General features: G+C 52.2%; 1 protein-coding gene across 1 annotated transcript in view; it reads left to right on the forward strand.

Moving 5' to 3' along the window:
* Window positions 1-18,775, forward strand: part of MCMBP (minichromosome maintenance complex binding protein) — a 33,300-nt gene extending 14,525 nt beyond the window's left edge. The window contains exons 3-16 of the mRNA XM_078593270.1: window positions 529-669; window positions 2,698-2,739; window positions 4,955-5,056; window positions 5,982-6,105; window positions 7,320-7,471; window positions 8,117-8,214; window positions 9,353-9,546; window positions 9,673-9,796; window positions 10,892-11,009; window positions 11,628-11,793; window positions 12,450-12,583; window positions 13,123-13,287; window positions 15,323-15,408; window positions 18,077-18,775. Coding sequence (XP_078449396.1) covers window positions 529-669; window positions 2,698-2,739; window positions 4,955-5,056; window positions 5,982-6,105; window positions 7,320-7,471; window positions 8,117-8,214; window positions 9,353-9,546; window positions 9,673-9,796; window positions 10,892-11,009; window positions 11,628-11,793; window positions 12,450-12,583; window positions 13,123-13,287; window positions 15,323-15,408; window positions 18,077-18,203 — 1,773 coding nt within the window. The 3' untranslated portion in view covers window positions 18,204-18,775. The remainder of the gene's footprint in view (window positions 1-528; window positions 670-2,697; window positions 2,740-4,954; window positions 5,057-5,981; window positions 6,106-7,319; window positions 7,472-8,116; window positions 8,215-9,352; window positions 9,547-9,672; window positions 9,797-10,891; window positions 11,010-11,627; window positions 11,794-12,449; window positions 12,584-13,122; window positions 13,288-15,322; window positions 15,409-18,076) is intronic.
* The last annotated feature ends 6,356 nt before the right edge of the window (window positions 18,776-25,131 follow it).

Consider the following 25,131-nt stretch of genomic DNA (forward strand, 5'->3'; position numbering starts at 1 on the left):
CACCGCAGTGGGTAGCTTCCGCTCCATCACCACGTAGCGCCACAGCCTGCCTGTGACCCCTGTTTGTGCTCGGTGGCCACCAATAGAACCAATGTGCAGGCTAGAACCTGCTTGGCTTCCGAGATCTCACGTAAGCACCTTAGCCACATCGGGCGCCCGATCCCCTGACGTGAATCCCGACTGCCGACCGTCATCCTTTCTAGCAACGCGTCCATCCCGTGCATCATGCAGCAATATTTTTTTTAATGCAGGACAGAAATCGCATTCTTTTGGTGATTCTGGAGGATTGGCAGTGCTGTTTCAATTGGCTGTGTCGGGTGGTAGTGGGGAAACGACACATCTATATTTACGCAATCTAACCCAAATTAAAAAAAACGTTATTGTTCGACAGACAAACGTTGCGGGGCATGGTGCTACCCCGCACCACCCACTCTCGCGCAGCGCTCACCGTCGGCACTTTCCGTCATGATTTGGCAGACGCTACGGGGGAATCGCATCTCTGTTTTACCCGTGTGCGCGTGCGAGCAGGTGCCGTCGCTCAATGACGTGCCTCTGCAGCAGCTGAAGTCGGGGGGAGTGGCGCGATTCCGCTGCATGGTACAGGACATGTTCGACCCCGAGTTCTACCTGCGAGTGTTCGAGGTGCTGGGGCCGGACGCACAGACCGCGGTACGCTGCACCATTGCCACCCCCCTTGCTCTCCCTCCCCCTGCCCACCACCAATCCCCACACCAGCCTCCCCTGTTTTTACCAAACCCCAACTATTGAGCTGTGCTCTCTGCCTATGATGATGATGATAATGTTACTACTAAAAAAATATTACGATTTTTTTTTTACCAGGTAAAGCCCACTGAGCTATATAGCTCTTTTTCAGAAGTCACTTGGCCACAAACGATACCTCAAACGCAGTGGCTTATAATGTGTACATTTATATCATGAAAATACTCTAAATGCATAGATAATGGGCCCTTTTTTGCCAGTATCAAAGTGTAGTGACATAGAAAGGATCACTACGGCGCGTAGTGCTAGGTACAGTAGAATGAGGGAATGCGGGTGTAGCAGCCACCACAGCATGTAATGCCATGCAGTGGGTCACTAGCGTGCGTGGTGCTGGCTGCTGGCAGAGAGGGGCATATGAGTGTTACCGACAGCAGAGTATAGCAGCTATCCTGCCAGCACAGCAGGTAATGCCACGTAGTGGGTCACTAGGGGGTGTGGTGCTGGCTGCTGGTGGAGGGGGGCATGTGGAGACATGGCACCCCGGCCGGCTGGTGAAGCACGTGATGGGCCGGTGTGAGCAAAGTAGGACAAAGGTGACCGAGGGGACACGGGGAGCATGGCCCAGGACCTTCTGGAGGGTTCCAGAAGGGGGCGTGGCCGAGGGCGGAGCCAGGCAGGTGTCACGTGGAAGGCGGCCCAGAACCTCCTGGAAGGTTCCAGAAGGGGGCGTGGCCGAGGGTGGAGCCAGGCCACGCTAAGGGGCATAAAAGGGAAGCCCCGAGGCTCAATCAGGGCTGTCTAAAGATGGAATGGAACCTGAGGTGCTACGTCTTCGTTTCTGTCTCCGTCTCCGGCGCTGTGGGTCAGACAGCATGTTGGCTGCTCTGACCCGTAAATAGTTATCCCGTGTGTGAACAGTGTTTAAGATATCTAGCGTAGAATAAACGTTGTTGCCTCCTAAAATAGTGTCTCAGAAGTGAATCACTACAAAAGTAGTGGCCTACACTAAAGACAGCCTTCTTTAGTGCCTAGTCTCACCATACTTTGATACTGGCAAAAAAAGGTACCATTTTGCAGCTGCTCACCCCGAGTTATAAATGCTCTGATAGTGCATTGTCTTTGTACTGTTTGCCTGTCGGCGTTCTCTGGTCTAACACTGGTGAGACTAGGCCCTAAAGAATGCTGTCTCTGGCAAATCAGTTTTAAAGACAATGCATATATTTATTTTTGCATGTTCACCACAAGTACTTGTGGTTAATGCAAACTCTGATTCCTTGCAAAAGGTTTCTATTTGGTGTTTGAACATCTTAATACCTCCTGTTTTATTGCCAGAATGGATAGAAACTATTCTTATTTTTTAATACTCTAAATGCATATTTATAAATGTGGAGAGAAAAACTGGAGGACCCAGACAAAAATCCACGCGACCTACAGGGAGAACACGCAAACTCCAAATATACAGGCTTTAGGTGTCGGGATCGAACCCACTATCTCCTGTATACCAGGCCAGGCAGTTAACATCCCGCCACCGTGGCATCAATAATAAAAAGAAAGTAATCTTTTACACTGCCATTAATAAAATTTGATAATTATTGACAACGTTTTAGACAATGTCCCTTCTTCTTGGCAGAAATATAGAGGTCAGAGCTTGAGTGAATAATCGCTTTAGACTGCACTATATGCACCATGGGGCTCTGATATAAATGTAGTTTAAAATTGACTGTAAGACGTTATGCTTTTACCAGCTCATCAATAACTACTTTTGGATATTTGCATGGTGAATATAATACCGTTTGTCGTATTATGTTGACAACAGTTGTTTTACTTGCAGTGGGACACGCGAGTGTACGTACATACATATGTTTAACTTCTTTCGCGCCATACGTAGCCAACCGTGCTAATCGGAGGTGCGGAGTGAGTGTGCACGATGCGCCGATGCCTTTGTTTACGTGTCCTATGTCTTTCCATGCGTTCCAGGTGCTGAGATGTGGAAAATATCGAGACATCGCAGCATGTGGCGTGAGTTCCTTTTTTTTACATTTTTTAATTAACCAGGCATATTTGAGTTGGTTGTTTGGTTAGCTTATTAGCAGGTTAAAGAACTCGTGCAGATGGACAGGTTCTGGTTTTGCCGGGCGGGGTCGGTGCACACCTGTAAACCAGCACTGTGGAGGCAGTGAGAGTTGGTGGATCACCGCAAAAGAAAGCTGTCCTTGGTGTGGACCAATCAGTTTCAAAGACAATGCATATATTATCAGAGTACGTTTTTTTTGTTTGCATTTTGACCACAAGTATTGTGGTTAATGCAGACATGATTCCTTGTTAAAGGTTTCAGTTTGGTGTTTTAACATCTTAACACCTGTTTTGTTGCCAGAAAAAAGGGGAAAACTATTTTCATATTTTGGTACGGGAAAAAGAGGTCCCATGATACTGAACTATAGTTTAACACGTAGGCTTTCGCGACCAATATCATCCATAATCGAGGTTTTTGGGTTAGATCGCGTAAATATATAAACGTGTCGTTAAAACCCGCCACCACCCGACACGGCCAACGAGTAAGGGATGTCACGTAAACAGTACGTGCCAATTCGTCACTACTAAAAAAAAAAGAACATCAGAGAAATATTAAATTCTCCCAAATGCAACTATCAGCAGTAGCAGAACACACGTGCCAACAAGGACACTCAATTGATTTTGATAATGTTGAAGTATTGTGCAAAACTAGCTACTACTGGCCAAGACTAATTAGAGAATCTATCGAAATTGAAAGAAATCAAAAGAACTTTAACCGTTCAGATAGCTACCATCTTAGTGTTGCGTGGAAGCGAATCGTCAAATAATACATTATTTAAATGCATGCCTACAAAAGGCAGCGTACTTCATTAGGGATTACCGTTGGAAGGACAAGTTCAAAGGGCTCGCATAATGCACATGCATAATGTACGTTGCCTCAGTCATCCCATCCCCCCCATCATTGCGCAAGAGCGCAGAAGGGTGGTCAACACATCTACGCCTCTATATAAGGAACGAAACAGTAAGACTTCTACACAAATATGGCTGTCGCCTGATGAAGCTAGTTGTAATTACTGGCGAAACGTCGTGCTCAGTTTGTAAATGTTGTGGCTTGGCTCTCCAACACACCGGTGTGCTGTACTAGTGACGAATTGGTACGTTCTGTTTACGTGACAACCCTTACTAGTTGGTTGTGGCGGGTTATAACGACACATTTATATATTTACTCGATCTAACCCAAAAAGCTCGATTATGGATGATATTGGTCGCGAAAGCCTGCATGTTAAACTGTAGTCCAGTACTATGGGACCTCTTTTGCCGGTACCAAAATATGAGAATAGGTTTTCCCCTTTTTATTGCCAACAAAACAGGTGTTAAGATGTTAAAACACCAAACTTAAACCTTTTGCAAGGAATCATATATACTGTACTATAGTGGTGATCACGTGGATTTCGGATTCACCGGATCCACATAGTTATTCGGTTTATGCACATGACTTGTAATAAACATTTCCAAGAATAACAATGTAATATAAATTGTTAGATTATTCATTTGAGCTTAAGGGGAAATCCATGAGTTATTAATGAATGTAAAAAATCTCAGGTGCTCGGTTAATCCGCAAATTGGATAAACCGCACGCGGATAATCGAAAGTCTACTGTAGTTGGCTACACGTGCATTTCCCGACTTCACTGATTGGTTGACCAGATACTAAGGGGTTAGGGTGGTTATCCTCTAGGTTATCCTCTAGGCCAAGAGGATAACTAGGCCAAGAGGATAACTAAATTAAAACAATAGATATTTAACTTAAATGCCACAGGCTGTCGATGGTTAGACTAAGACTACATCCCAACGCTGACTAAACACGGGGATGTGCATTGTGTGATTGCATGTTGATCCGATCGGAGCGGTTGTGTAGCGGTTAGCACGCTGTGCTACAAAACCCGATGACCCGAGTTCGATTACCTCTCGCGGCCAACACCAGTGACGATTTATCTTAACCGATCCTGGGCCTCCCCTAGGTCGACTCAGCCTCAGATGAGTACCTGGCGCGATGTGTAAATGTCGCCACTTGGGAGACAAAGGCGGCCGGGCGTGGTGCTGGCCACCAACCCCCTCGTGTGTCGTACCGGCCTTCATAGGTGCTATTCACTAACAGCACTTGCCCCAAAAGTCTGTTTGGGCTATACGGGAGGTCTTTGTCTCTTTGTGCCCCATGTCAGCCCCAGCAGCAAGTAAACCTGGAGTCGCCACGCAACGTCACGGCTGACCGGCAGACCTTCTACTGCGTGCCTGTCCCTGGGGAGGCAGCCTGGGTCAAGGAGATATCCTTCACTTGACACCGTAGTGGTGCCTGGGAGGTGCGGTGTGAATATTCACTGATGGCAGTGCAGGGGATGCTGAGCAAACCGTGGGGTGGCATAGTTATATGTATGTTAAACTTCTTTCACACCGTACATAGCCAACCGTGCTAATTGGAGGTGCAGGGGAAGGGCAACAAACTAAACACAAAAAGCAGTTCTAAAGAAGTTAGTATTCAATCTAGTATCGTGGTACTGGCCTCTGAGTAGAGTGCCATTTGTTTTCTACCCAGTCCCATGAGCAGAGGAGCAAATACATACTTGTGCTACCGCCTGCCTGGATAGTTGGTGTAAAGTTTGTATTTTTAACTTCCAACTAATATAGTGTCCAGATTGCCTCATTTTAACCTTTAAACTAAACCATTTTTTACTTTACCAGGTAAGGCCCACTGAGTTAGTAGCTCTTTTTCAGAAGCGACCTGGCCACAAATGATAGCTCGCCGAAGTGGCTTAATGTGTGGAAATTTATAGCAGCCAAATACTCTTCAGTGCATGTTTCTAAATGTGGAGGGTAGAACCAGAGGACCCGGAGAAAAATCCACACGACCACGGGGAGAACATGCACATACCAAATATACAGGCGTGAGGGTTGGGATCAAACCCACGGCCTCCTGTATACCAGGTGAGGTAGTTAACATCTCACCACCGTGGCGCCCCATATTGGCAGTCAAGCTTGGTTGCCTTTAAAAGTGTAAATTCGGCGATGCACTGTGCTGGGAGACCCTCATCCAGCAGTGGATGGACAAGAGGGCTGTAACGTGTGCTAAAATAAATTTCTTGGCGGCATTCGCCAACGGGCGGTCGGGTAAACGGAGAAGGACCTGTATAAATGCGTTGCATCTCCTGTAAAAAGAGAAACTGCAAATAATTCTTACATAGCGATGGACACAAGTTCGCACGGAGAGCGACGAGCAGAGCCACGGCCTCCACCTCGTACTCGGTGCAGCGCAACAAGCGAAGCCTGGAGGAGGAGGCCGAGTCGTCGCCGCACGCCCAGCACGCTGGCCCCGCCGGTAACCCACGCAGAGAATTCCACGCACCCCCCCCCCCCCGCCCCCATTGCCACGCACGGCAGCATCCCAACATTGGCAAGGTGTCTGTAAAACGTTTTCCTGCTTGGCTTGTGTAACGCATTTTAAATCGACGCCAAAGTCTGCGTGTGACACCTGATGGCGATTCTCTCCTCCGTGGAGGGTCAGGCCATCGGCGCCCAAATCATGAAATGTGTTCCAACTGTTAGTGACTTACTCTTTGGTTCTTTAGGTAAAGTCACGTAGATCACGACGTTTCGATTGCAACACAAGCAACCGTCTTCAGGTGAACAAGAGGGGGAATCTGCTGAGACAGGCTGTTTATAAAGGTTTAGAGATGGGCGGGTCAGCTAATGTTAATGTAGGAGCGAGCAAGAGAGAGCAAGTAGGAGAGAAAAATTTGCTTGTAAATGTAAGCTCGGCAAGGGCCGAACTTGGCTTGGGCCCGGAAATTTGCTTGTGAATCAGAAGAATTCCCCCGTCAAATCATTACACCATAGGGCCCGTTCCATCTGACCAGCACCACCTATTCAATGAACTGGAGCACGTACGCCAAGCCCTCAAGATTAATGGATATTCAGAACATTACAACGACAAACAAGACAAAACACGACATTGCATATACTGCATTGTGTTGGGGAGAGCAGTGGCGTAGTGATTTGCACACTATGAGCCCGACGACCTGAGTTCCATTTCTGGTCATGGCTATGAGTGATATCTGAAACCAGTCCTGCTGGGTCCTGCTTTCTCCAACTCAGCATGGTGAGGTATCGTCAAATAATCCCTACAACCTGCACAAAATGGAGTGCCCACCATCCAACAGTATGTTGAAAAAGGGCTGCTTACATGTGAACATTTCCATACCACCTAGGACTGACAACAGAAGTGAACATCGTAAAGTATGGTCCCCTACTGTGTGGACCAGTGTTCACTTGAAGAGATCTCGCTGGTAGTTGTGTAGTATCCGCTTCTCTAGGCCGTACTCCAGCGTGAAGGGTCGCACCGCTCTGATCCGAATGGATTCTCTGTCTCGTGGCATGACACCGACAGCAACTGTGGGGTGGCCCGATTAGCGCGGTTGGCTACGTACGGTGTGAAAGGAGTTCAACATACATACGTACGTACACGCAGATGGCAGTGTGTGCCTTTGAACAGACTGGCAAGGCTGTTTGTTGCGCGCCGCCTCCTGCGTCCAGGTGCCGCGGGGCTGCCCCTCAGCCAGAGCCCGCAGGCCAAGCGCAAGCAGACGCTCCGGGCACCTCCCGGCGGGGCCCCGGGTGGGTGCCTTCCCTCCGCCGACCTCAACTTCCCGCTGCCCGGCGAGACGGGGCCCGCCTGCATCGTCAAGGTGAGCACCGGGGAGGTTGGACTCCTATTCATACTCCACTGGTTGGCTACATACGGTGTTCAAAAGAATTTCAACATGCATACGTACGACCACCAAACGCACGAGTCTTCGTGGAAGTAAAGCCCGTTAAAAAAAGGTTAGAGGGGATGGATACCGTGAAAGGTTGTGCATTTTTTAAGCTGAACATTTAAAAAAGTTTGACATGTAGTTTGTTTACATTTTAGTATATAACGCGACGTGTGCCTTGGCGGTGTGACTTGAACTCCCTCGCCTGGTATACAGGAGGTCGTGGGTTCGATTCCGACTGACGGCTGTATATTTTGAGTTTCCATGTTCTCCCCGTGGTTGTGTGGATTTGTCTGCGGGCCGATTTTTCTCTCCACATTTAGATTAAATTTGCCTTAAGAATATTTGGCTGATATAAATTTCCACGTGATAAGCCATTACGTTTAGCTATCATTTGTGGTCAGGTCGCTTCTAAAAATAGCTATATAGCCCAGTTGGCCTTACCCGGTAAAATAAAAAAAAAATTTGTAAACAGTCATCACTTTGTGAGTGACGGCAACACCGTAAACCCGTAAAATGTGGTGGTGAAGCGCAGTGACATGCGGTCCCACCCCTGCCCGGGTTGCTTCTGCTTTGCAGGTGTACGAGGACTGGGATTCCATCAAGCTCAACGACATAGTGGAGGTGTTTGGAATCCTATCAATGGACCCAGAGCTTGGCCTGCTGCAGGATAGCAGGCAAGCGCACGCACCCTCGGTCGCTCGGTCGCTCTCACCCCACTGGTGCCCATCTCCAGCGAACAAAACTCTGGGCGGTGAGCCAGCACCGCTGAGACCCCCACCCGAGTTTAAGGTGGGGCAGCTGCCTGGGAATCAACCAGATTCTAAAGTATAGCGGCGCGATGTTCTTGCCTCGCTCGTCAATACTCTATGCAGAGCATGAAGGTGCTGCATCTAGCGTTGGTACCACGTGATGCCACAAGACTCTGCCGCCTGTAATTTCACAAATGTTTAGTTAGTTTTCGCTTTGACTCTGCCCAGTCTGTGCTGAAAGTATGTTGCTGCTGATGTTGAACACACTGAAAATGTTGACCCAAGCAATAATTCTCGATTAATCATGCTGCAGCCAAGTACAAAGACAAACATTCCTCTTATAGCCTGAACAGAATGTGGGGACAAATGCTGTTAGCGAGCACCTTTGAAGGCCGGCACGGCACACGAGGGGCTTGGTGCCCAGCTCCACACCCAGTCGGCTTTGTCTCCCTAGTGGCGATGTTTACTACACACCGTACCAGGTACTAATTCTAGGCTGAGTCGACCTAGGAGAGGCTCGGGATCGGTTCAGATAATTGTCATTGATGTTGGCCATGAGCAGGAATCGAAGTCGGACCGTCTGGGTTCGTAGCACAGTGCGCTAACCGCAACACCGTCGCTATAACCGCTACACTACCACGAAGTACGCGCACAATCGCCTGTGCACAGCGGCTTGGTTTTAAATCCAATGCAAGATTCCATTCCTTCCCATTCCACACCCTCATGCTAACTCTTCCCCACATGGCTCCCCCTTCACCTGGCCCCTTCATGTACTCTCCTGGTTCCTAAGACACGTGAAAAAAGAGATTCTTATACTACATACCTCCTGTTTGGAGTAGTTGATTTCGAACCATTGTGATCCACAAATTATTACCAGCTGAATTGTATTTTTCATTGGCCGATGAAATAGGGGCAAAAGATTGGAATCCAGACGGTGATGGTTCGTGATATCGGTACAGGCCCAGAACTTTGCAACGAGGTCTCGGAGTTCCGTGATTGAGAATATCTCGGCTCAAGTTTTGACTCCCTTTTCTGTCCCACTGCCGGTCTCCGCGCGCTTCAGCGGTGGCACGGGCGGCGCGACGGCGAGCGGTGGCACGGCGGACGTGGAGATGGAGACGGAGACTGGCGAAGCAGGGCAGGGGGACGACGGGCGCCACCGCTGCCCGCCGGCCTCGCTGGTGCCTCGCCTGCACGCGCTCACCATGCGCAAGCTGATGCACGTCAACCCCCTGCTGCCCGCAGACCTGCACCCCGGTGAGAGTGCCCGCGCCGTTCTCGCCGAGCCGTGTCATTGACGGTCGATCTGAGCTCGGTCGATGTTGACGGTCGGTCTGGGCGCGGCCGATGCTGACGCGTCTGCGGTGCCGCGCGTGTTTGCAGTGTGCGGCTCGCTGCTGGCGGAGGCGAAGTCAGTGCGCTCGGAGCTGCTCGGGGCACTGAGCCACGCGCTGCTGGGGGACGAGCTGGCCGCCGAGTACCTCCTGCTGCACCTCGTCTCCTCCGTGTGAGCGCTCGCCACCCCCTACGCTCACCACCCCCTACGCTCACCACCCCCTACGCTCACCACCCCCTACGCTCACCACTCCCGACGCTCACCACCCCCTACGCTCACCACCTCCTACGCTCACCGCCTCCTACGCTCGCCACCCCCTACGCTCACCACCCCCTACGCTCACCACCTCCTATGCTCGCCACCCCCTACGCTCACCACCTCCTACGCTCACCACCTCCTACGCTCACCACCTCCTACGCTCACCACTCCCGACGCTCACCACCCCCTACGCTCACCACCTCCTACGCTCACCGCCTCCTACGCTCGCCACCCCCTACGCTCACCACCCCCTACGCTCACCACCTCCTATGCTCGCCACCCCCTACGCTCACCACCTCCTACGCTCACCACCTCCTACGCTCACCACTCCCGACGCTCACCACCCCCGACGCTCACCACCCCCTACGCTCACCACTCCCGACGCTCACCACCCCCTACGCTCACCACCCCCTACGCTCACCACCCCCTACGCTCACCACCCCCGACGCTCTCCACTCCCTACGCTCACCACTCCCGACGCTCACCACTCCCGACGCTCACCACCCCCTACGCTCACCACCCCCGACGCTCGCCATCCTCCTACGCTCACCACCCCCTACGCTCACCACCCCCTACGCTCACCACCCCTCACGCTCACCACCCCTCATGCTCACCACCCCTCATGCTCACCGTTAAGCCACCACAATCACCATGACGCCATACAAAGACGGTCATTACATCGCGCGCTTTCAGATGCGCTTTTGCGACCGTCTGGAGCGCTCTGGCGCTATGCACTTTTAAAGCATCTAGATTGAAAACCCATTTCTTTAGAAGTGCTTCTTGTGTTTAGTTGGTTGTCCTTCCCCCGCACCTCCGGTTAGCACGGTTGGCAACGCACGGTACGAAATAAGTTCTTAGCGTGGCTCTCGACCACTGGTGTTACTGGATTAATATGGACCCACGCACACACACACCCATATACACATTGGCACTTGAGACGATCTCCGTAATAAGTTACCTCCTTGGATGGACACCCCCTTATGGATACCGTCGTGCGTGCTCGAGCAGATACGCCCGGCGAGACGTGATGCCGCTGGGCAAGTTCTCTCTGAACCTGAGCGGCTGTCCCTGCAACCCGGCCTTCACCCAGGAGCTCTACCTCTTCCTCCAGCAGCTCGTCACCACGGTAACCGCGACACACGCGACGTGGGGCCAAGCCGCTCAATCGGGCTTCGTTTACAAAGACACTTTCCTCCACGAAGTGGGCTTGAGTCGCACTCGATGGCATGTAGCGCAGGTGGCAGGGACAGCGGCTGTGTCACATTGGTAAATTCTGAGTTTAACACGTGGTGAGGGCTTCACTATTCTGGCAAATTGCCCGATGATGCTGGATGTAATTACCAGCGAAACGTCGTACTCTAAATGTTTTTATGTTGTGGATTCACTCTTCAACACACCGGTGGGCTAAAGTAGTGAACTATTTTGTCTTTTGTCAACGTGACACTTTTTTACTGATTGGCCGTGTCGGGTGGTGGAGGGTTACGACACATTTATAAATAACGCGATCTAACCAAAAACGTTTATTATGAATTAATTCTGTCTGGTGCGGTGTGTATAAAACATAAGCGTGAGAGCAAGGTGGGCGGGCGTGGTGCTGGCCACTCACCCTTCTCGCGTGCCGTGCCGGCCTGGATAGGTGCTGTTCGCTAACCGCAATTGCTCCCGCAGTCTATTTCTGCTCACATGGGGGGGGGGATCTTTGTCTTTGCGGTGTTTGTACACACACACACACGCGCGCGCGCAGTCTCACCGGCTGCCCATGTCGCTGGGCGCAATGAACGGCGCGCGGCTCGCCCCCTGCAAGGACTACGCGCAAAACCGCCTGCGCACGGGCGCCCTGCAGCTCCCCAACGGGGCCTCGCTCTTCCTCGACGAGACCGAGCTGCAGCCCGGGCAGCTGGACGCCACGGGTGAGCCCAGGCGTCAGGCCGCAGCCAGCGGGGGGCGTGGCTATCGAGTGTGCAGGCCATGGTGCAATTGCAGGATCGAACCCAATTGCACCATGGCTTGTGGGCCGGGGATCCAGACGGATCCCTGGCCCACTCCCACTGCTGCTGTGGTGAGATGTCAACTACCTACAGGAGGTTGTGTGTTCGACCCTGACCCTGACGCCTGCTGTATATTGCATGTTCTCCCCGTGGTCACGTGGATTTTTCTCCGAGTCAACTAGTTTTCCGCTCCACATTTAGAATTAACATCACGCGTTTAGAGTATTTGGCTGCTATAAATTGACACGTGATTAGCCACTTCATTGGGCTCTCTCGTATCACAACACCTCTAGGTGCAGCTGCAGCCTCTGCAGTGGCTTGCTTATGCCACTGCTGGCGGAAAGGGCCTCCGCTACAGAGAGCTCTAGAAGAGTGCGCGTGTGTGTTGGATGTCGAAATACGGTGGCAGACCCACACAGACTCGGCTGAAATGAATCACTGGGCAGGACCGTACCTGAGGTCCGACGAGATCGGGGTCCACGTTCCAAGCGGTGTGGTCGTCGGTTGCACGTGTGTTGTCTGCTAATATCCACAGTTGCGGCCAGTGGCCTAATGGTGCTCGTGTGCTCGTCTGGCAGGCGTACGCAACGTCACGGCGCTTGGGAACGTCATCTCGTGGCAGAAGGTGGACTACGACTTCAGTTTCCACCAGGTGGAGTTTCCGTGCAGCCTGAACGTGCTGGTGGTGTCCGAGGGCCGCTCCCTGCTCCCCGTGAGTCTCCACCCGCTGCTTCACCTTCCCCTCTCCCTGCGCACACCCCACACTTCCGGCTTGTAGACTTTGCAAACCGCTTCCCGATTCTGACACGGCCCTTAGGTGTGTACACTGCATTCACAGTGTACTCGTGTCTGTGTGCACCGTGTGCGTAGTCGTGTCTGCGTGCACCGTGTGCGTGCTCGTGTCTGTGTGCATCGTGTGTGTGCTCGTGTCTGCGTGCAACCGTGTGCATAGTCTTGTCTTTGTGCACGATGTTTGTACCTGTGTGTGTAACCCTTGGGGAGCGGTAGTGTAACGGTTAGCGCACCACGCTAGAACACCAGTGACGATTATCTGAACCGGTCCTGGGCCTCCCGTAGGTCGACTCGACCTCAAAATGAGTACCTGGTGTGGTGTGTCGTTAACATCGCCACTGTGGAGACAAAGGCGGCCGTGCCGGCCTTCATAGGTGCTACTCGCTAACATAACTTGCCCCAACAGTCTGTTAAGGTTATATGCGCAGGGGATCTTTTGTTTTTTGTTTCCCGATGCAGTCGGATTGCCAGATGCGCCTCGCGCCGGCGCCCGTGCCGGCCGACCCGGCCGCGTACTTCACGGCGCTGCGCGCATCCCTGAGCCCCGCGCTCCTCGACCGCGTCCGCTCGTACCTCACGCTGGCGCGCCTCTCAGACTACAGCATCGGTGACGAGGTGTCCAAGGTGAGCAGCTGCGCGCCCCCCGCGGTTCCCATCGCATACGGCCGACCGCCGGGTCGGCCTAGAACAGGGCTGGGACACATTTTTCCTCACCGATGGGGCCCAAACAAGATTTCAACAAAGGGCTTTGGCAGGCCACACAAATGGTCTGACGCGAGACTTTTCTCACGCCCAAACTGTATGCATTGACTGTGTGCTCGGAACTGCTTGAGAGACGGACTATCCCTTTCCCACTGGCACATCCGAGCTCAAAACAGCACGGAGCCCTCACGGTCTGGGGAGTTTTCCCACCCCATACGGCCGGTGGGTATGGGGGGACAATTGTGCATGGTTCGGTTCCGCGCCATCTCCGCTCGCATTTTCCAGTATTAAAAGTTTGGCAGGTGACTGATGGAGCCAAAGATTTTAAACGGTGTTGCCCGGTCTACAATATTCCTCTCTCGTAACCCAATTCACTTGGCTAAGGTGCTTGCAGTTATGCGTGAATATCGTTTGCCAGCCGTTTGTAAGTGGTAGCCCTCGTGTAGCCGCAGGCCGTATGAAATGCCCGTTCTCTAATCAGTAGGTTGAGTGAGCTCACAACCGAGGCCACGTGATCGTTTGGCTTCTTTCCAATAATTTCAGCGGGGAGCCGTGAGTGCGCCGAGTTCACTTTCAAATAAAAAATTACGATCTCTGAGTGCTCACGCTTGCAATCCCACATTTCAACATTGCCTTCAACTCACATGGCGGTCGTGTGCTTTTGCTAACGAGACAAAAAACTGCATCACAGTGGGCTCATTACCTAATACACTGAAGGAGAGTCAATGAGATACATATCTGTTGAATCACAAGAGATGTTTGTATTAGGCCACAACGATGTGGCTAAATATACACATAGTATACGTGTAGGATGCATTTTATAGATGCACGCTATGGCTCAGAGGCTGCCAGGCTCGGAGAGATTTTACGTTTCAGTTTCTGGTTACAAATAGAAATCAATTAGGTGACTTCACACGGACCATAATTCATAAAGATAATGGATCTCGGTAGGCTCTTCCCTGGCTAAATGAATGACATTTATTGATTCATGTCTGGTCGTTACGCATCTGTGTCGGTATAGTATTTCCCTGCCATGGCTAAAGTATAATTTATGATGTAATATAAAACCCTAACGTGTCCAGTTTCAGTAAAACATAGCAGCTGCTTACAGTATATATCATCGTTCAGACACGCACGCTTTTCTGATATTACATTTATTCGCACATTTTATACACAATTTCTAACCTACGTTATTATTGTTAATTCGTTATCATTTTCTCTAATTAATGTTTTAATTCATTGATAAGTTTCATTTTGTTTTGAGACGAACTTCGCGCTATTTATTTCAGGCGCGTTTCGCTGTGTTAGCGTTAATGATCAAAGTAAATTTGTGTGCATTAGAAAGTTGTTGGGGAGCGGTAGTGTAGCAGTTAGCGTTTGCTACGAACCCGGTGACCCTAATTTGATTCCCGCCATGGTCAACAGCAGTGACGATTATCTGAACCGGTCCTGGGCCTCCCCTAGGTCGACTCGGCCTCAAATGATGTGTAAACATCGCCACTAGGGAGACAAAGGCGGTCGGGCGTGGTGCTGGCCAACCACCCCCTCGTGTGCTATGCCATTAACAGCACTTGCCCCAACAGTCTATTAAGTCTATAAGTGGGATCTTTGTCTTTATATTAGAAAGTATTTTTAGTCGTGCTCTCAGTAAATAAGGACACTAACTGTATTCTGCTCTCAGTTTGTGGCTGCAATCCCATTGTGTGGACATCTGTGACTACTGGACATCCACTCTACTTCACACCGATTGGACCCCATGGCTGGACCGCAAGGCTGCGTAATCTGAACGCGCTGCGCGTTGTCAAATCCCAGGCCAGGATTTGTCGAGGGTTGAGTGAAGAAACTGAGTTCTGTGTACGTTCTGGGCACAGTGAGGCGGTGGCTCTCTGTGGACGGTCTCCTCCGCTGGGCTCTGCGAGTGTTGTGGACGCCCCCCACCCCCTCTCCCCCCTAACAGGCGGTGGAGGAGGATTTTGTCGAGATGAGACGGGAGGACCCTCAGGTCACGGGCGATGACCTGCACTTGCTGCTTGTCGTCGCCAGGTCTGTACCTCGCACGTTGTGTCTGTGTGCATACCCAAGCGCGTGGTTTAACTCGACTGCATTGCCATTGCTATCCCCATAAGACAAAGACAAAGCCCCCGTATAGCCTTAACAGACGGTTGGGGCAAGCGCTGTTAGCGAGTAGCGGCGCCTATGAAAGCCGCAACGGCACACGACGGGGGTGGGTGGACAGCATCATGCCCGGCCGCATTTGGCGATGTTTACACACCACACCAGGTACTCATTTTGAGGCCGAGTCGACCTAGGGGAGGCCCAAGACCAGTTGAGATATTCGTCACCGATGTTGGCCATGAGCGGGAATCGAACCCGCGTCGCCGCGTTCGTAGCGCAGCCGCACTAACCACTACACTGCTGCCAGCCCATAAGAGGGCGTGCTCGCGCATGCAATTAATAAGTTATTATAAAGGCGGTTGTCAGTACTTCAGCGAGCTGTCGGGTTGGCACAGAGGAGGGTGGGGGACGGATCCACGGCTGGTTCAGATATCGCTTAGCACTGATGTTAGTGGGGGCCAGGAGTCGCACACACGTGGACGGTCGGGTTCATAGCGCCCCTTGCACTGAAGAAATGACGACGAGAACGTTCCACCTACGGTCAAATTTGAAAATAAAGCCAGAAAATTACTGGCTTTAAACGAACGTAATAATCGTCGTCACCGACTGCAACAATTTGGCAGTACTCGCCTGAAAACAGGTCGTGAGAATCGGCGAGGCTTTCCTGGGTAAACAAGCGTAGTAGGAATAATAACAATGGTGACGGCTGAAATGTCCCAGGCCACCCAGCAATGGCCGCTTTGTTTACGTAGCAGTCACGGTGATCTTGATGCACTTAACCGAGCCAAGATATTATTGTGGGTTAGTGACTCGTGGCCTTTTGATGGTAAACGATCGCCAATCGTACAAACGTTGACTTGTGTGAAATCATCTTAGGTTTTTTCGGTAAAGTCACGTAGGTAATAAATAAATAAAAATACTAAATTATGTAAATAATAGAAATAAAATAATAAATCACGACGTTTCGGAGGCAACACAAGCTTCCGTCTTCAGGTGGAACCGTCACAGCACGATTGCTGTATCAAGTAACAGTGACCGTGTGACGCTGTGACGGTTCCACCTGAAGACGGAAGCTTGTGTTGCCTCCGAAACGTTGTGATTTATTATTTTATTTCTATTATTTCTTCTATTATATTTATGTTAAATTTTTGTTATTTATTTTTCCCTACGTGCCTTTACCGAAAAAACCTAAGAGTATGAATCCTTGTAGTCACGAAAGCTTCAAATCTAGAATTGTGTGAAATAGTCGCAAGTCGCCCATTGTACCCCATGCAGGGTTGCGTGAGAGTCATCTGCAACTGTGTAGTGGAGAGCGAGCGACTGTTTCAAGTAGGTTTTGTGTGAAATAGAAATGGGAGCAGACGGCACCCAAGAAGTTTGCCCCCTGAGGCTGCTCACTGACCGTGTGACGCTGTGCCGACTGTAGGAGTTACGGAAAGGTTTGTGCCTTCCAGTACCAACTTTGGCATATTGGTTGTGATATTTTTTTTTGTTGTTGTTTACATTTTGCTGAAGGAAACGGTTGGCGGAGACACGTGCGCTAATTGGTTCATGCAGCCAGAAAATAAGAGAAGACGTGAAAAGTAGCATCGATAAGGGTAAAGAAACCTGGATAGAAAAGCGAGAATCTTCATTTTGAGGAGTTAAATGTGAGAAATAAAAGCGTCATACAAATGCAGATAATTGCATTACAACATGAGAAGACGTCCATATTCCACGGGCTTGTACAACAGTGGTGGTGTTAATGTGCGTGAAGATCCCCGGTTTAGATTTTTCACGAAGCTCACGGTCCACCCTAAACCCCATCCACTGCACAAACCATGGCAGATGCGGGTACTTGACACAAATGGAAAATGAACTCGCCAGCTTGACTGTGGTCATCCAGAACAGACCCTACAACATATAACGACGCAATGCCCAATCCACAAATACAAAGGAGACATTACGGCGATGATACACTACTCCGCTGCTCCTGACGCAGTTGTCTGGCTTCACCACCTGAATGTGAAATTGTAGTTGTTGCTCTACGTCGACATCAGCCTTACGGAAGAATGTGCGTGCTCATGTGCATGCATGCTTGTGTGTGTGCGCGTAGGCAGCGATAGTGTAGCGGTTAGCGCGCTGCACTACGAACCCGGCGACCTGAGTTCGATTCCCGCTCACGGCCAACACCAGTGACGATTATCTAAACCGGTCCTGGGCCTCCCCTAGGTCGACTCAGCCTCAAATGAGTACCTGGTGCGGTGTGTAAACATCTCCACTAGGAAGACAGACGGCCAGGCGTGGTGCTGGCCACCCACCCCCTCGTGTGCCTTGCCGGCCTTTATTGGTGCTACTCGCTAACAGCACTTGTCCCAACAGTCTCTTCAAGGCTATACAGGGGATCTTTGTCTTTCCGACAGACCTGTTCTTCACCTGAGGACGGCTGCTTGCGTTGTGGCCGAAACGTCGTGAAAATTGTATTTTATTATGTTTTTATTTTATTATTTCCCTTCTACGTGACTTTACCGAAAGAACCAAGAAGATGAATCCCTGCAGTCATGAAAGCTTTAAATCGAAATCTTTGTCTTTGTGCGTGTTTCCACCGCCCCTGCAGGCTGCTGTCTCTGAGCGTGGGGCAGACAGGGCTGACGCGTGAGCGATGGTTGAGGGCCCAGCACCTGGAGGTGCAGCGCAGGCAGCGCATCAAGCGCAACAACCTCACACACGGGCACGAGCAGTGACCACAACGCGCGCTCACAGCGCAGCCTCCACGCTCTACACACACACACACCACGGACTCACGCACGCACACACCATGATACGACCTCGCGCTACGCATGCACTGCACCACACGCGTGCTTCACACATGTTCATGCCCGGCGCACACGCTACTCCCACACTGAATGACCCTCTGCTTTCGCTCTCTCGCACACACGCGCTTCAAACAAAGACAAAGATGCCCCAGTATAGCCTGAACAGACTGTTGGGACAAGTGCTGTTCGCGAGCACCTATGAAGGATGGCACGGCACACGAGGGGGTGGGTGGCCAGCACCATGCCCGGCCACCTTTGTCTCCCTAGTAGGGATGTTTATACACTGCACCAGAAACTCATTTGAGGCTGTGGCCCAGGACCTGTTCAGATATTCGTCACTGTTGTTGGCCGTGAGCAGGAGTCGAACTCGTGTCGCCAGGTCTATAGCACGGCGCATTAACTGCTACACACATGCTTCACGCACTCCACACATGTACGCTGAACACTCACATGCGCCATGCACACATGCTCTGCACACCTGACTCGGACGCTCTACAGAAGACCAAGATCCCCCGTATAACATTTTCCAGACTGCTGTGGAAAGTACCGTTACCAAGCACCCATTAAGGCTGGTGTGGCCAGCACCACGCTTAGGCCGCATGCTGCACCAGGTACTCATTTAAACGCCGTCACCACTGATATTACCCATTGCCTGGAAAATCAAACTCTGGGCGCCGGGTTCACAGTTGCTGACCACTGCACCGCAGCTCCCCACGTACGCGCCACACGCACGTTCTACATTCTCCATGCATTTGGCAATTGTGTGCAGCCCGTGCATTCGACGTAGTTTGTTGTCCTACCTCTGCCGCACCTCCGATTAGCACGGTTGGCTACGTACGGTGCGAAAGAAGTTCAGCACACATACATACCTCCGATTAGCACGATTGGCTACGAAAGAAGTCCAACATACACATACGTACACATGCCGCAACCTTCATCTTGCTCTTCACAACGTCCACATGCTTAGCAGGCCAAGCACAATCTGCCACAATCATTGCCTTAACGTTTCTTTTAGTTTTCAAATGACATTGATGTATTTTCTGCACGAAAAATAAACGCTGTTTGTGTATTCCGTTTGTGTGATGCTTGCCAGGGTTTTCTCTGTGCTTAAATATGCATTGTGTTTTTGTTGCTGCTATATATCCAGATTGTGTTGAGAGGTTGCAATCCAGGGGTCCATTTTTTAGGTAGCTATCAACAGACAGCGGTGTCGTGATCACCATGGAATAATCTCAGAGGGTTCGGGTCGTACATTTAGCAACAGTTGACACCGACTCATGTGTCCCAAGTGTGGAATTTCGCAAAGCAAAGCAGTCCAAGCCAATTTATCATGGGTCTGATATCAGCCTTGGTTCCCGGAGTAGCACACTAATGAATGGCTACTTTTGGATCCGCCTCTTTATCATCAACGATTGGGAGGCTTTGTCAGCGCGTTTTGCCTGTTCGCTTGGCTCGCCGTCGAACAAAGACCGGTCACCGCATCGCGCACTGTCGGTTGCGCTTCTGCGGCCGTCTGGAATGCTCGTCCGATATTAGGGAGCCCACTGGAGCTGTGCACTTTTAAATCATCATCTACGTTGAAAACTCACTTCTTTAGAACTGCCTGTTGTGTTTAGTTTGTTGTCCTTCCGCTGCACCTCCGATTATCACGGTTGGGTACGTACAGTGTGAAAGAAGTTCAACGTGCAACCAGGTGTGTGGGGTATGCGAGGTGGCCAGAAGATGGGAGTGTGGAGACCCCCCTCCACCCACATTTTACATTCGCGTTCTCCGTGGGTTCTTTGCACGTGTCGTGACTGTACTTGTCACTGTATGGTGCCGGGACTTGCGAAGTCACGGCCGGTAACGTCATTGCGGGCAGCCCGGGTTGCGGGCTGCAGTACCAACTCTAGCGGTGGTTGGGTGAGCGCTGGTTAGCACGGAGGCACCACGAGCAGTGAGGGAGCGAGAGTGAGCGTCAGCCAGCCAGGGTTACCCTGCGGCATGACACACTGGCTGACCTGTCGTCACGTGACCGGACGATACTGGAGGGGGGCCACCGGTTGGACGTGGGCCGAGGGGTGGTCACGTGGTTCCGAGGGGCTCTCGGGAACATTCGAGAAGGAGCTCGAGAAGCCTGGAAGGTGGGTGGGGCTGAGGGCGGAGCCAGCCCGGGAGCAGATAACGAGAGCTCCGTGAGCAGCTCGGGGTTCTTCTTCAAGTGTTGGTGTTCGAAGATCCACGTCGGGGAGAAGAAGCCTCCAGCCACGTGGTCCGGGACCCAGCTCGTGGTCCGGACCGGGATAGCGAACCGTGTCTAGTTCTGCCGTAGTGTGGTGAGATGGGCGTTCGAAACCCGAGCGTGGGTTGTGTTATGTTCGTGCTTTTATGTGAATAAATAGTGTTGCTCCAAAGATAACGTCTCCGACTCGGTTGGACTCACTACACACGGACTGGTTTTCTACCACGCAGGGCAATCTTTAAAACATATACATATAAAGTCTTTGGGAGCTCTTAAGTCATTCCTGGGTAATTGGAATTTATTTAAAATAATTCCAGGCTCCTAGCAGCTCTGCAATGGTCTGCCAAAAGCAACGCAGCGATGTTAAGTAGCAGAGGAACGTGAAGAATGGTACTCTTTGGTTTTTTTAAAATTACTGTATCAAGTGATACAGTAATTTTTCTGTGATGTTGCCACCTAAGGACGGAAGCTTGTGTTGCCTCCGAAACGTCGTGATTTAATTTATTTTATTTTTTACCTACGTGACTTTACCGAAAAAACAAAGTATGGACCCTTGCAGTCACGAAAACTTCAAATCTAGAGTTAAGAACGGTGTTTTGTAAGACAGTATCCAATAAATAAAACGCACCATACATTTCTAGGCGATGACGGTAAACGTATTACCTATTAGACTTTTAATAGTGTAGGGCTGTTACAGAGAGCCCGTTATGCATGGCAGCCTATGGTAAACAAACACAGTAGGTGGGGCTACATGTGTGCACAAGCAGGTGCCCTCTGCGACGTCCGCACCAGACACCCTGGGGGGTCGATTCGGTCGTTATGATCCCCCGGGGCCCCACCCCTCAGGGAGGGGTTGGGTATAAAAGGGGATTGTATCGAAGGGCTCGGGAGTGATGTTTAGCGAAAGAAGAGGAGGCGGAAGACGTCTGAGATAGAGCCCTGGACTCCCCCTGGTACGCCGTCCTTATCAGGACCGCGCAGGCTCGAGCCAGTGGCGTGGTACCAGAGCCAGAGCCAGTGCTGGTCTGGACTCTGGGTACCGGGCCCGACTGACCAGTGTCGGGCCAAGATAGCCTCCCCTAGCCCATTAGTGGAGGACTCAGAGGCAGGCTAGGGTTAGCTAGAGAGGTGTGTCCTCAGATAGACGGGTGAGGGGGCCGATACCCCCTCAAATGTGTATGTCACAACGTTGGTGTTAAATAAACAAGTGTGCCTCCAACTCCGGTGTGAACGAGTCGTGAGCGTTACTACATCTGGCGTCAGAAGTGAAACAAAGTACGAACATGGATACACGCCGGACGACTCGAGTCGGAGTACCAGGGGCGGAGGACACCGCTGCAGTCGGAGGGCCCGAGATGGCTGAAGATGCCATCGAGCAGCCGGGGCTGGGTGCATCCACGCCACAGCAGCTGGAGGAAGGGGAGCCGTCGACGGAGGGGCTGCGGCAGGCGCACGCGAAGCTGGCCGAGCTGCTGTACGCCGCAGCCGCCATGCTCGACAACATCACGCGGCTGGGGGCTGCGGGACCGCCACGAGGCGACAGCAGCCAACGACCACAGCGCCTTCCCGCCATTTCAACGGAGCAACATTTTGAAACTCCCGCCATCGCCGCAGCTGCTGTTGAGGGCGTGGCCGCTCTAAGCATCGCGTCCAACGGCGGGAGTACAGTGCCTGCCGCGTCACCACGGGTGCGACCGGCGATGCCATCGCTGGTTCGTGCCGACGCTGAGTTGAGTGAGGCGGACGAGGGAGTGCGTTCTTCCTCTGCAGCCGCTGCCTTACATCAGCGGCTACCTCCACTCAAGGAATTTGTGGGCGAGGATGGCGACTGGGGCGGCTTCCAGCGGCGCTTCCTCGCTCACCAGGAGATGGCACAGTGGACAGACGCCGAGGCTCTCCGCGCGCTGCCAGCACTTCTCGACAGCGACGCCCTCGCCACTCTAACATCGGCTTCGAAGGAGAGGCGCTCCACGCTGCGGAAGGCGATGCAGGTGCTGTCGGCGGTATATGGTCCACCATCGGACTGTCGCCAACTCTTTTACGATCGCCAGCGGGGGACGAAGGAGTCGCCCCTGGCGTACCGCACAAGCCTCCTGGCACTGGCGAAGGAGGCCTTTCCACGAATGGATGACGAGGGTGTCGACGCCATGGTGACAGAGAAGATACTTTTGCTGGCGGACGACTTAGACATCGTCATTGTCGCACAGGACGATGCAGAGATGTGCTCCCTCCAAGCGGCCCGTCTCCTCCACGCAAACCTGTCCTCTCAACGACGGAAGGCCAGCAAGGCGGCGAGCGGGCGCGCCGTCGCTGCGGCCACCCTCCCGGCGGAAGAGGTTTGCGCCATCAACCATCGACGGCAGCACGGAGCGGGAGCGCGGGAGGACCGGGCCGGTTCAAGCCGTCTACAACGTCCATCGTCGCCACCAGCGCTTCCACGCTGTTATAACTGCGGCATCCGGGGCCACGTCGCCTCGGGGTGCCGCTCTCCTCGGCAGCGCGGAACGACACCTCAACGGGACGCCGGCCCTCGTCACAAGCTCCACCATCATAATCCGGCGAGTCGCGGCACCCCTCATGTTTGGCCCACGCACACGCCCGTCACACACTCGAACACCGCAGCGAAGGGGGGGCAAATATCGCGTACCATGGCACCAACACGCACCGCTCTGGGTACTCACATTGAACCCAGCCAGTGGTCCGTGTTGGCCCATCGGGTTGTAGCCGCGTCATCGGGGTCGTCGGCCGTTGTGGGTCACATCGATGGGGTCGAGGTGCGCATCCTGGTCGATACAGGAGCATCGGCGACCATTATTTCGGAGTTGATTTATAACATTCTCCCTGCCCAGAGCCGTCCTTTGATGCCTGTTAATGTGCCATTCTTTGCTGCTAACGGGGGTTCACTTGGCATCATCGGACAAATTCGAGCCCAAATTTGTGTCGGGGATATTAAATTATCTGGGCCGATTTTTGTTTCCTCCTCGCTGGCGGTTCCGTGCCTGCTGGGGACGGATTTCCTGGCCAAAATGCCGATTAGGATATTAATCGACCAGGGATGCATTGAGCTCCCATCGGGCCGACGCATGGCGTTTTTGCCATCCCCCGCTACGAGCCGGACGGCGTTCGCGACGGTGCCGGCGTTCGTAGATAGAACGGTGCGCGTTCCTCCGGGGGCGCAAATGTTAATTCCTTTGAGACTTCGGCGGCCCTTCGCTAAGGGCATTGGGGCTCAAGGGGTTTTGCTGGGACCGTCTAGGGCCGGGGTCAGTGGACCTAATTTACTCCCGGCCCAGACCATAGTGAGAGGGGATGGAGAACCCTTCATCGCGGTCCTCAATGTGGGCTCGCAGACGGTGGTGGTCCCACAGGGGACCGTGCTTGCTCACGCAACGCCGGTGCCCTGTGAGGAACCCGTCGCGAGTCATGTCGGCGCTGCCCCTGCACCGCGACCACATTCAGACAGCGATGAAGGGTGGCTCGAGGCGCTTTGCGCGGGATCGACGGACCTGTCAAATTTAGAGCGCCAACGTCTTAAGACACTACTGAGGGAATTTTCCGACGTTTTCAGTCGGGATAAATACGATTTGGGCTGCACTCATCTGCTGCGTCACCATATTGATACGGGTGACAGCGCGCCAATACGCCAAAATCCTTTTCGGTTGAGTCCCGCCGAAAAGGACCATGTCAAATCGGCTGTTGATGACATGCTAGCCGCCGACATAATTTCTCCCTCCAACAGCCCTTGGGGAGCGCCGATCGTCCTGGTTAAGAAGCAGGACGGTTCGTTGCGGTTTTGCGTTGACTTTCGGCGCCTTAATAAAATTACGGTTGCCGACGCATACCCGCTCCCACGGATGGACGAATCGCTTGACGCCTTGGCGGGAGCGCGATTCTTCTCCACATTGGACTTACTTTCGGGATTCTGGCAGCTTCCTCTGGACGATGATTCAAAGCCTAAAACTGCTTTCCGTACTCCGCACGGCCTGTTTCAATTCAACCGGTTGCCGATGGGCTTACACTCAGCGCCGGCAACTTTCCAGCGGTTGATGGAATTGGTTTTGGCTGGATTGCAATGGGAGTCGTGCCTGATTTATTTGGATGACGTCATTGTCTTTGGCAAAACTTTTGAGGAACATCTCCAGAGGTTGCGGGCGGTTTTCCTAAAGATGCGGGCTGCTAATTTGAAATTTAAGCCCCAAAAATGCCATTTGTTACGCGAGTCGGTGCGTTATTTGGGGCACATCGTGGGGCGCTCAGGTATTTCTACCGATCCCGCCAAAACGCAGTGTGTAAGCTCCTGGCCGACTCCCACCTCAGTGGGAGAGGTTAGGAGTTTTATTGGGTTTGCGTCGTATTATAGACGCTTCGTCGCTAATTTTGCGACTATCGCCAAACCCCTACATGCTTTAACATCTAAAGGGGTTCGGTTTTGCTGGGGTCAGGAGGAGGAGGCTGCTTTTTGCTCCCTTCGGGATGCTTTGGTAAACGCTCCTCCCCTGATTTACCCTGATTTTTCAAAACCGTTCTTGCTCGACACCGATGCGAGCAACACGGGTATTGGGGGCGTGCTCTCCCAGGTGGTTGACGGCGTGGAACATGTGGTTGCGTACGGCAGTCGGGTGTTGTCTCCAGCGG

Source organism: Lampetra planeri, chromosome 4 (genome assembly GCF_965212315.1).
Source record: "Lampetra planeri chromosome 4, kcLamPlan1.2.h2, whole genome shotgun sequence".
Taxonomy (NCBI): Eukaryota; Metazoa; Chordata; class Hyperoartia; order Petromyzontiformes; family Petromyzontidae; genus Lampetra; species Lampetra planeri.